Here is a 12,389-nt window from a genome sequence, read left to right as displayed (position 1 = left end):
TTATAGCCATATAATAGACAGGCCTATAAAATGAACAGTAACACTAGTGAACAAAAGCAAAGTTCAGAAGGAAGGTAGGGGCAGGAAAGCTGGGCAAATAGACACGGGGAACCCAGGGAGGAAAAGGGGGAGAGTGCTGACACTTCAGGGGTTTGCAACCAGTGTCACAAAACAAGCTATGTATAAATTATTGAATGGGAAATTTATTGGCTCTGTGAACTTTTACCTAAACAAAAATAAAATGTTCAAATAAATAAATAAAATAGATCTCCCATTAAAAAAAAAACAAATAAACAGCTAGGCCCCAGCCCCAGGGCACACACAGCACACCTGCAGCCAAGGTGAACCTCACTCTCAGTAAACCCTCTCCCCAAACAGTCCCTGACCTGGCCTCCAGCTCTTTGAGAACAGATTCCTCAGAAGGGAGATCATAGGCAACCAACCATCTGAGGTGTTCCTAACGGAAGAGCACTTTCTAAGTTCTGCTGCTGCATTGGGTGGAAAAGCGAAAGCCCTAGAAGGCAGTCCTCCCTGGTGTGCAGTGGGAGTTGTCAGAAAAAATATCCTAGTTCTTGCCCCACAGTTTCATTTTGTCCCCTGCCCCCCTTTGAGGGTTAGAACTTAGTATATTCTGTATTCTTTTTGTAACAAATGTTTGTGAAGAGGAACCCCGCCTCTGTCTCCATGTGCACTGACCAGGTTCTGACTGCTGTTCCCAGAGCCCCATCCTGCAGGCAGTGCCTGTGTTCCTTGTCAGGGTACTGCTCCTGCATTGCTTGCTGCATTGTCTCTTAAAGGAGCAGTTTGTGGGGGTTAGCCACCAACTGTGCTCCCTGCATCTGGATGAAAAGCTAAATCTCCAGACCTGTGGCACAGATGCTGTGTTCCTGATGGAAGAGCAGAGGTAGGCTGAATTACCTGTGGCCACCAGCTTTTATTGACTGTGCTAAGAGGCATTCGACTTATATCATTGCTGATGTCAGATGGATCCTGGCTGAAGGCAGAGAATACCAGAAAGATGTTTACCTGTGTTTTGTTGACTATGCAAAGGCATTTGACTGTGTGGATCATATCAAATTATAGATAATGTTGCAAAGAATGGGAATTCCAGAACACTTAATTGTGCTCATGAGGAACCTGTGCATAGATCAAGAGGCAGTGGTTCAAACAGAACAAGGGGATACTGCATGGTTTAAAGTCGGGAAGGGTGTGCATCTGGGTTGTATCCTTTCACCATAACTATTCAGGCTGTATGCTGAGCAAATAATCCAAGAAGCTGGACTGTATGAAGAGGGACGGGGCGTCAGGATTGGAGGAAGACTCATTGACAACCTGCGTTGTGCAGATGACACAACCTTGCTTGCTGAAAGTGAAGAGGACTTGAAGTACTTAATGGGTGGAGATCAAAGACCACAGCCTGCCTTCAGTATGGATTACACCTCAACATGGAAACAAAAACCGTCACAACTAGACCAATAAAAAGCAACACAATAAATGAAGAAAAGATTGAAGTTGTCAAGGACTTCATTTTACTTGGATCCACAATCAACACCCATGGAAGCAGCAGTCAGGAAATCAAAAGATGCATTGCATTGGGCAAATCGGCTACAAGAGATCTCTTTAAAGTGTTGAAAAGCAAAGATGTCATCTTGAGGATTCAGGTGCACCTGACCCAAGCCATGGTATTTTCTGTCGCATCATGTGCCTATAAAAGCTGGACAATGAATAAGGAAGACCAAAGAATTGACGCCTTTGAATTGTGGTGTCGGTGAAGAATATTGAATATACCATGGACTGCCAAAATAATGAACAGATCTGTCTTAGGAGAAGTATGACCAGAATGCTCCTTAGAAGCAAGGATGACGAGATTACATCTCACATACTTTGGACATGTTATCAGGAGGGATCACTCCTGGAGACGGACATCATATTTGGTAAAGTGAAGGGTCCACAAAGGAGAGGAAGACCCTCAACGAAATGGATTGACACAGTGGCTTCAACAATGGACACAAGCATAGAAACAACTGTGAGGATGGCACAGGACTTGTTACCCCAATCCTTCCTCCACCTCATCTCCACTCCCAGAGTATATTCTGTTATGCATAGGGTCACTATGAGCTGGAACCGACTCGGTGGCACCTAACAACAACAACAACCAGCTTTTAAAAATTTGGATTCTAGGGGTAGAAGGAACATTCGGCAATGATGCCTCTTTCTCCCTACCTCTTGCCAGGACCCCAACAAAAATATTCATTTACTTCAGTTAGAAGTAGATGAACTACTCCTATGCTCTATGCCAGTGGTTCTCAAACTGGTCCCTAGATCAGCAGCATCGGCATTACCTAGAAATTTTGTCACAAGTGCACATTTTCAGGCCCTTTCCCATACCTGCTAAATCAGAAACTTGGGGTGGGACCTAGCAGTCTGGGTTAGAATGAGCCCTCCAGGGGATGCTAATACTCATGACAGTTTGAGAACCACTGCTCTAAGCCAACTCGTAAGCCAGACCCCGTAGTGAAGGTTTCTAGGTTTAGATGGCAGGAGACCAAAGCTGAGGTCTGTCCTACTTCTGTTATGGAATAAGTACTTAGGATGTCATGGCTGCCCAGCTCCTCTTCCTCAGGTCTGTTCCTTTTGGTCTCAGCTTTGTATTGAGCCAGAGTGGCTCTCTGGCTCTCTTGATCATGTGCCAGAAACAGTGAAGTTAATGTCCTCCATTCTGCGATACTGGATGGAGGCACTGAGCAAGTCTAGACGTGGTCACCAGTCAGCGCTCAGTGAGCTTAACCTAGATCCCATCAGCACTTTCCCCCTACGTTATCTTCTAGTGCAGCGCAGCCCATGTCCCACACAGCTCCTAAGCCAAACCACTTGGACTTGTTGGTGCCTTTTCTCTTGAATCGACTCCCAAAGTCATGTTAAAACGTCCTGCAGCATCTCTTTCAGAAAGCGGGAAAAATTACAGCATCTCCTAGCTGAGTCTTAAACTCCACTTGATAGTAGGGGCTCATGTTTGCACAGCAGTAGAGTTTTATTTCCTTTCACTCCCAAGTGGAACATGGGAAGGCAACAGTTCTAAGAGTTAATAGAAAGTCCCTGTTCTTGAAAGGGCTTCCACTCACTTTGCGTATTGGAGCCTGTTAAGCACAATTCATATTTCAGTATCACAGTCGTTACCCACGCTCATGGTAATTGTGAAAAATTCTGAGAATTAGCAGCACCTGGATTTCTGATAGATGTGACCATTGTAGACCCTGCCTTCTGTGCAGATTGATCTCATGTGGGTTTCATTTTCAGACTGAAGCCATTTGTATTATACTTTGAAGAGCCAGCTCTCCCTATAGCTTTGAGCCCAAAATGAATGTCCAGATGTGTCTCTTCAGATTGCTTTCTCTGTAGACCTGCCAAAGGGAAAGAGCCCAGAGTCCATTGGCTTGGGAGAGAAGTTATTTAATATTCATGAACAGGCCAGATGTTCAGGAACATTTCACATCACATAGAGTTAAACACGGTCCCTGTCTTTGACTAACTCACCCTCAGACAAATTATAAGCACCAGGCCATAGAAACAGCAAATAACCTGTTTCCTTCTCTATCAGGTGACTCAGTAGGATGTGCTTTTTATTTAAAGGTTTCCAATTCTAGACAGGCCCCTATCATGCCAGTTCCTCTATGGTCCCCAGCTGACCCAAGGAGTTGGAGAGGAAAATTGGCAGGTTATGGAGGTGATTTTTGGTTAATCTGACTGTGTGATTCTTCTTTAGGGGGCAGCTCCACCAGCAGTGTTGTGAAAAGTGGACCCTGGTTAATGATGAAACTCAGGCCAAGATGGCCCGGATGGCTGCTGCAGCCGCATGGGGTTTAGGTAAGGTTTTCCTCACAGGCACCCCAGTTAAGATGGGGAGAGCGAGGATGGAGCATGCATCTGAAAAGTAAGGCACTATGTCAGAGGTGGAAATGTCAGGTCTACAGATTGTAAAAACAGCCTGTGTCTACCTGCTTCTCCATCTTCCATCTGTCTTTTCTCTCTACCTGACGATTTTGACTAACTTCACAGGAAGGTCGAGCAGAACAGTGAGCAAGCATCAAAACCGAGATTGAGTAGGGTTGGTTTGTTTTTACTTGGCTTAAACACGTTACTGGTTCCCTTTTCTCTCTTGTAAATAAAATCCAGAGGTAGGTTGTCCGAACTGGTATTCTATTCTCCATCATCATTAGCCTTTTTCCATATTTCTGCTTTCTTAGCATGGGACCTCCATTTTCAAGTCCACCTCATGATCCAGTATGATTGCTGAAGCTCCACCGATCGTGTCTTTATTCCAAGCAGGTGTAAAGGGAAAAGGCAGCTGTCTGTCTTATTCATTTTTATTGTAGAACTTTTCTAACATGTAAATAGTATAATGAACCCCCATGCCCTTCACCTTCTTCAACAGTTATAAACATTTTGACAGTTTTGTTTTCTCTGTTCCCCTCCCTGTTACCCCAGCCCTTCCTCCACCTCTCCTCCACTCCCAGATTATTTAAAGCCAAGATTTCATTTAATCCCAACAGATGGATGTGGATTGCTGACACTTAGCCCTTGCTGATGAGGATTAGCAGTGTCTGTTTCAGAGATGTGCTTGATGAAAGGATAGAAGGGCCATAGGGTGTCCCAGGTGAAAACCTTCAACTGTAGAGTCCAGAGAAGGATTATACAACCTCCCACTTCCATTCTAGCCCACTTGAGTCACAGAGCTTACATCTTTTCCTTTCCTGAGCCCTGAGATTGAGCCAAAACATTTTTCAAAACAAATTACTTCCTTAGGAGTCATCTTTTGGTATTTGCTTTTGTCCAAAGGCATGGAGAATGGATGAGCTGATGTCCTGAAGTGAAAGGCAGGAAAATGCCTTGTAAAATCTGCAGCCCTGCAGTTTGCAGCTAATGAAGCTGATATCTTTTCTGCAGATGGTCTTGGGAATCCTGGCATTTGATACATGCTCACCCCACCAGGGAAAGTGCATATTTCTTCCTGGATGCGACCATGTCCCCAATCTAGCATGACACAGAGACCAGTGTGCCGTGACCTGGCCCATCTTTCTGTTATAACAGAGCCTCTTAAAATATTTATCTCCTGCCTCTTGAGGCAAAGGTATTGCCTGAGTGAAACAGGCAAGCTGTTTGTCTAATCCTGTCTCCTGTCTGCGTAATGGCCATCTACAGTTGTTTAGAGGAAAATGTAATTTCCCAGCATACCACTGAGCTGTGAGATGCTTCACTGGTAGGGCAGAAGGCTGTTCAGCCTCATCTAGAGAAACCTGAGCAAGCTCGCTAGGTTAATGAGGTGCTGCGTTAAAGCCACTTGATGTCCAAGCTTGGCATTCGGGAGGTTTCACAAATCTGTCGTGGTGCTCCCTGGGGCAGCAGTGGAGTCCTGTATTCAGAAGAGGGATGTGGCTGTGTTTGCTAAATTGGCTTGTTCAACCACAGGATGTATAGAGGGTCTATGCAAGACTTAAGTACATTCAGGCTCAAGTTTATTTGTCTTGTTTGACTTCGAGCCCCAGGCTAAATAAAATAATACTGGCAAGGCTTTTCGGGGTGCTGCCTTTAGTCCAGCAAGATGACAACCCTAATGCTTTTCTCTGTGTGTGTGTGTGCATGTGCGTGTGCGTGTGTGTCCAGGTCAGTGGGACAGCATGGAAGAATACACCTGTATGATCCCTCGGGACACCCATGATGGGGCATTTTATAGAGCCGTGCTGGCGCTACATCAAGACCTCTTCTCATTGGCGCAACAGGTAAAAATTTACACATACCTAGACCCTCTGCCAAGAGAAGGTTATTATGCATGGCCCATTGGCTCCTGAGCACACGGTGCCTGTGCAAATGGGCTATTGTTCCTCAGCCCTCTGCTCATTTGGCTCTGTAAGTGCCTTAGAACAGCTTTGGAGTATAATGCTCAGCAGGAAGCTGACTGCCATCATCAGCCAGTGCTGCTTTCCGCTCTGAGAGAGACAAGTACATTCTGGAAGTTACCATGTAGATTGCTTTTGAAGTTGGCTTCTTGGGTCAGCATTACATGCTTTTTATCAGCTTGCTATAGCACTCTTTGTTGTAGAGTGAAACTCTGTTTCACTGAAGGCGGATTCAGAGAGCAGGCGTCCCTACTCAGCAGCAGAAATTAATCTCAAGGTTCTTTTTGGCTATGCAGGTGTGTCACACATTGATTACTTTCGGGGAAGCTAGCACTTTATTTGAAAACCCTGTGCTGACTTGCAGACTGAAATAATGAAGCAATCACATCTACCCATCAGGCACCAGACTGTCTTGGATGAGGTGCCTGGGTAAATGATCTGAGCTGTGAGGGATGAGGACCCAGTAATTAACCTTAAACATTCAAGAAAGGAAAAGCTCTGCATGAGGGGTTGTTAATTGGTGGCACAGAGAAGACCCAAAGTGCAGCCTTGCGGCCTTACTTGGGCTCTGATTACATGACGAGAATGACCGGGCTGTCTGTGCAGAGGCACAGCAGCTCCTGTGGACATGGAGGATTGGGCATCACGCTGCCAACTTCAGAGGCATGCCCTGTGAGGACAGGGAGTGCTTTGAAGCTGGAGATGGCCACCTGGAGCCATTTGAGTGTATGCTGAGTCTCTTCACAGATAGCCAGCGAGGAAATGTTGAAAGAAGGTAAACTCCCAGGTAGTCCTCTGAGGCGCAGGAACACAATGATTCTGTTTCTAGGCACACGTTTCCCTCCCTGACCTCCAAGGGCTTGGGTGTTATCTTAGGTAGATGTTAGGCTTTTGGATGCCAAGCGTGTATTTCTGTCCTTGTTGAGAAATTGAATAATATTCTTTTGTAGCCATTCAGACCTGAGAAAGGTTTCTTTCCTTCCTCAGTGACTTTTTCTCTTCATCATTGAAATTTAAGGGAAACAAATAACTTCTGCAGCTAGCTAGGAAACTCTAAAATATAGCACTACCTTAAGCTCCCAAATGTAGACTCGATTCCAGGGGCTCTCTGTCTCTCTTCTAGTGCATCGACAAAGCCAGGGACCTGCTGGATGCTGAGTTAACTGCTATGGCAGGGGAGAGCTATAGTCGGGCGTATGGGGTAAGTGTTAAACTTTTTGGGTGGTGCTGCTGGAGAGGCTTATATCAGTTCTTTTCTCAGAGTAGGCTATGAGGATTCACAGGCTGCTGGAAACATAACTGTATTTTCTGTAGTCGGTGGATAACCTGACACCAGAAGGAATGATTTAAATTAATCCTGATTTTTGGATGCTTTGTGCAGTAATTAAGTTGGAATGTGATTTGCTTCCATCAGGCCATGGTTTCTTGCCACATGCTGTCCGAGCTGGAGGAGGTTATCCAGTACAAACTTGTCCCCGAGCGACGTGAAATCATCCGCCAGATCTGGTGGGAAAGACTGCAGGTGAGCCTGTCAGGAAGCCCAGGTCGCCTGCCACCCTGCAGAGCACCAATGTGAGCCCTTACGCCACCCCCCACCCCACTCTTACTCAACACGCTTCCTGCCTCCTCCACAGAGGCCCTGTTTGCATCAAACCTAAACACTCAAAAGGCTTTTCACTTAAGCCATTATCTGTGATAGGATGACCAATTTTGCAAGCTCCTCTCATCCTTCTATAGGAATAAAAGAAACTATTTTAAATAATTGATGCTCGTGAAAGCCAGTTAGGAATCATAACCTCAAAATCTTCTCAACCTTAGCTGCATGATACGATCACTTAGAGAGCTTTTAGAAATCCTAATACCCAGGCCTCTCCCCAGACCAGTTGAATCAAACGTTCTGGGAGTAGGCCCAGCATCAGTATCTTTTTAAGCTCCTGAATAGTTCCAGAATGTCGCCAAGGCTGTGAACCACTGCTCAGAAGACCCTTGCTGGCACCTGCTTCCTGCTCTTAAACGGGGTTCCCTGACGTTCTCGTTTAACAACAACTGCCATTTACAGTTCCTCAGGCCAGAGGCATCCTACCGTCTCTATTGGGATTTTTTTCCACTGAAGTTTCCCCTTGTAGAGAAAATTTTCCAAGTCCTCCATCAGTGTTTTCATTGCAACATTCGGATCATTTTAGCAGGAGCAGCTGTCAACTCCAGATCTGGGAGTCGGCAGTCTTAAGTGTTCTTGGAAAGGACAATTCTCCCATTCCTTTGAGTAGGTAGGAGGGGAAGTTCATCAGCAAAAGAGAGGAAGGCTTTGCTGCTCCAGAAACCTCTTGTCATAATTGACCCCCTCAATTATAATCCCTTTCCTCCCAGCCAGATCCACACCTAATTCCAAATTCTCTCTTCAAACCAGTCGCGGTTCGTGCTTTCCGGCCTTTTCAGTAGGCTGTGACAAAACCTTTTCACTCTAAGCTGTGTTTCTGCCTGGGGAGCTCAGGGTACATTCCACTGGAAAGGAAGGAGCAATGGGCAGAGGAACATCTATGAATGCAGTTGTTTATGACTCTGAAAGAAGCACATACAGTCCTCGTACATGTTTTATTAGTAATTATGAGGTGCCCAGTGAATGTTTTGATGGAAAATTGTCTGTTGGGCACCAGAAGTAAGCATTCCACGAAGCAAGCATTTCCCACTTGACTTGTCCACACCCTCGTCTTTTAAGTACGTGTAATGAAAAAAAAAAAAAAATGGGATGAAGGGTTTCCAAATCACTGATCTGATGAATCTTCTGACATTTCTAAAAAGTGAGGCTTTTTCCAAATCTAGACTTGGAAGGGGGATGGATTAACTGAGCCTTGGGAGGGAGACATATGTCTGACTTTACTGTGTCTGGGACACCATCATCACCTTCAGCCTTCATAACTTTCCTATCTTGAGACAGTAACCTACTGTTTGGCTTAAAGGAGACAAATTATTTTAGCACCTGGGGGTAATTAGTAGTTGATGAGAAGTAACCAAAACAATCCCTCAATGTACTTTTTTCTGTTTTTCTCACTTTCCAAATCATTGTTGTCAGACTTCATGGGATGGAAAGATATAGTCCAAGGCCTGAAAATAAAGCATTACGTTTGTGGTGGAAATTTGGCCCAAGTGGATAGCTTGCTGTGAAAACACTCAGTGAACTGCCTGGGCTAGAGAACTGCCATTTGGGGGTCTAGTCACATAGATCAAAGTCCCTGCCCTGTGTCTCCTGTGGGGCAGCATGAAAGGGCAGACTTACCTCGAGTCTCTTCTTGCCTCGAGTTGTCTATTTAGACAACTGCATCCTATCCTGTCGAGAAACCTGGAGACCATTGTTGCTAGACTTTAAAGTTCTCTGTGGAGGACAGCTCCGTTTCATGGAACCACTGATGAAGTGCTAGATCTTGGAAACTCACCTCCCTTAGCAGTTCATCTCTGACCTGTAGCCTCCTGGGTGACTTCTTGTCAGGCAGGTGGGAAGAGGAGAGGCTCACTTTACTCTTAGCAGCCTTTTGCTATGAAATTAGCTTAGCCCCTTTGATAATTAATTCACACTTTTTTTAACTGAAAATAATTTATATGTGTGAGTTACTGAAGCACTTCCCCTTCTCTATGTAGTTTTTGATCTGAGACAAATAAAAATGAAAAGACTCTAAGCAAGACCAACGTACAGGGTGTCTCAAAAGTCTTAGTGCAGGTTTAGGCTTCAATAACTTCAGAAGTATAAGTGCTGCCAGCTTATAAACAGCATCATTTGAAAATTTAATTATTTAAATTTCTCTTTTTAATTTTTGAATGATAGTATTTAAATAAATTTCTTTGTCAGTGATAGCCATCTTTAGCCAGAGAGAATGAAACAGAACGAAACAAAAAATTAAAGTTAAAAATGCATTATCCACAATACACAAAAGAAATATAAATAATTTAGTTCATTTAATCCTCACAGTAGCCCTATGAAGTTGGTACTATGTTTATCCATTTTACAGATGAGTTGCAGAGAGGCTAAGTAACTTGCCCAAAGTCACAGAGATAGTAAGTGACAGAACCAGGATTCAAGCTCTGGGGTCTGTGTTTTACTGCTGCCGTAATTGTTAAGAAGTTTCTAAGTGGTGTTTCATTTATAGCACCCTTCACCTGAGGAAGTCTGAGTTTACATAAGTGAATTTCCTTTTTGTCAGGGTCTATTTTGCAGTTGCCGTGGGAGGTGAAGCTCTAGTCGGGGATGTGTGCTAATCTTTATTTCTCTGTGTCCCAGGGCTGCCAGCGTATTGTCGAGGACTGGCAGAAAATTCTTATGGTACGCTCCCTTGTAGTTAGCCCTCATGAGGACATGAGAACATGGCTCAAGTATGCAAGCCTGTGTGGCAAGAGTGGCAGGCTGGTGAGTAACCCCTCTACCAGGTGGGATGGAAGGCTGAGGAGGAATGGTGCACCCGGTCCAGATCCATTGATGACCTAACCTCTCTTGTTTTTAAGGCTCTTGCTCATAAAACCTTAGTGTTGCTCCTGGGAGTTGATCCATCTCGGCAGCTTGATCATCCTCTGCCAACAGTTCATCCTCAGGTGACCTATGCATACATGAAAAACATGTGGAAGAGCGCTCGCAAGGTCAGTCTCCAAATCCATCTAGTAAATAGACTCTGCTTCTCTAGAATGCTCATCTGGCCTCAGTGAAAAACAACAGTGTCTATACCACCTACCCACAGTGTCATAGAGCTTGTTTCTGTTGTTAAACTAGTTGGCCTGATTCTAAAAAATGAATTATATTTGAGGAAATAGACATATACCATTGGTCAAAACAGCGGGTGTGATCACAGTTACATTTGTTAGCATCCAGAATGTATTGGCATATAGAGAAAACACAGTTTCTGTCCCCTAAGAGAAGATGACTCTTGTATTCCACAAGATGCAAACAATGCACACAGTCATTATACCAAAAAGAATTGGTCGACGTTCAGCCATTCCAGGAGGTAGCAAATGATCAGGAACTGATGGTACTGAAGGAGGAAGTCCAAGCTGCACTGAAGGCATTGGTGAAAAACGAGGCTTCAGGAATTGACAGAATATCAATTGAGATGTTTCAGTTAACGGATACAGTGCTAGAAGTGCTCACTCATTTGCCAGATTTGGAAGACAGCTACCTGGCCAACCGACTGGAAGAGACCCATATTTATGCCTAGTCCCAAGAAAGGGATCTGACCGAATGCAGAAAGTATGGAACAATGTCATCAATATCACATGCAAGTAAAATTTTGCTGAAGATCATTCAAAAGTGGCTACAGCAGTATATCAACAGGGAACTGCCAGAAATTTAGGCAGGATTCAGAAGAGAATGTGGTACCAGGGATATCATTGCTGATGTCAGATGGATTCCAGCTGAAAGCAGAGAATACCAGAAGGATGTTTACCTGCGTTTTATTGACTATGCAGAGGCATTCGACTGTGTGGATCATAACAATTTATGGATAACATCGTGAAGAATGGGAATTCCAGAACACTTAATTGTGCTCCCAAGGAACCGGTACATAGATCAAGAGTCAGTTGTTCAAACAGAACAAGGGAATACTGCGTGGTTTAAAGTCAGGAAAGTTGTGCGTCAGGCTTGTTGTATCTTTTCGCCATACGTGTTCAGTCTGTATGCTGAACAGACAATGTGAGAGGCTGGACTGTATGAAGAAGAATGGGGCATCAGAATTGAAGGAAGACTGATTAACGACCTGCATTATGCAGATGACACAACCTTGCTTGCTGAAAGTGAAAAGGACTTGAAGTACTTACTGATGAAGATCAAAGACCATAGTATTCAGTAAGGATTATGCCACAATATAAAGAAAACAAAAACTCTCACAACTAGACCGTTAAGCAGTATCATGATAAATGGAGGGAAGATTAAAGTTGTAAAGGATTTCATTTTACTTGGATCCACAATCAGCACCCATGGAAACAGCAGTCAGGAAATCAAGAGACGCATTGCCTTGGGCAGATCTGCTGCAACGGACCTCTTTAAAGTGTTGAAAGCAAAGATGTCACCTTGAGGACTATTTTCAGTCGCATCTTATGCATGTGAAAGCCGGACAATGAATAAGGAAGACCGAAGAATTGACGCCTTTGAATTGTGTCAGCCAAGAATATTAAATGTACCATGGACTGCCAAAATGTCTTGGATGAAGTACAACCAGAATGCTCCTTAGAAGCAAGGATGGCTAGACTGCATCTTACATACTTGGGACATGTTATCAGGAGGGATCAGTCCCTGGAGAAGGACACCATGCTTGGTAAAATAGAGGGTCAGCGAAAAAGAAGAAGATCCTCAATGAGATGGATTGACACAGTGGCTGCAACAGTGGGCCCAAGCATAGCAACGATTGTGAGGATGGTGCGGGACTGGGCAGTGTTTTATCCTGTTATACATAGGATCGCTAAGAGTCGGAATCAACTTGACAGCACCTAAAAACAGCAATAACAACAAGAGAAGAGGAA

At 44.3% G+C, this 12,389-nt stretch overlaps 1 protein-coding gene across 10 annotated transcripts in view; it reads left to right on the top strand.

The window, feature by feature from the left end:
• The window catches only part of MTOR (mechanistic target of rapamycin kinase), a 144,829-nt gene that overhangs the window by 105,419 nt on the left and 27,021 nt on the right, over positions 1-12,389 (top strand). For all 10 annotated transcript variants that reach the window (XM_064281270.1, XM_064281273.1, XM_064281269.1 and 7 more), the window contains 6 exons: positions 3,764-3,864; positions 5,662-5,777; positions 7,018-7,095; positions 7,309-7,416; positions 10,165-10,290; positions 10,386-10,517. In XM_064281270.1, coding sequence (XP_064137340.1) covers positions 3,764-3,864; positions 5,662-5,777; positions 7,018-7,095; positions 7,309-7,416; positions 10,165-10,290; positions 10,386-10,517 — 661 coding nt within the window. The remainder of the gene's footprint in view (positions 1-3,763; positions 3,865-5,661; positions 5,778-7,017; positions 7,096-7,308; positions 7,417-10,164; positions 10,291-10,385; positions 10,518-12,389) is intronic.

The sequence above is a fragment of the Loxodonta africana genome, chromosome 3, assembly GCF_030014295.1.
Source record: "Loxodonta africana isolate mLoxAfr1 chromosome 3, mLoxAfr1.hap2, whole genome shotgun sequence".
NCBI classification, from domain to species: Eukaryota; Metazoa; Chordata; class Mammalia; order Proboscidea; family Elephantidae; genus Loxodonta; species Loxodonta africana.
This window is presented reverse-complemented; position numbering and strand designations above follow the sequence as displayed.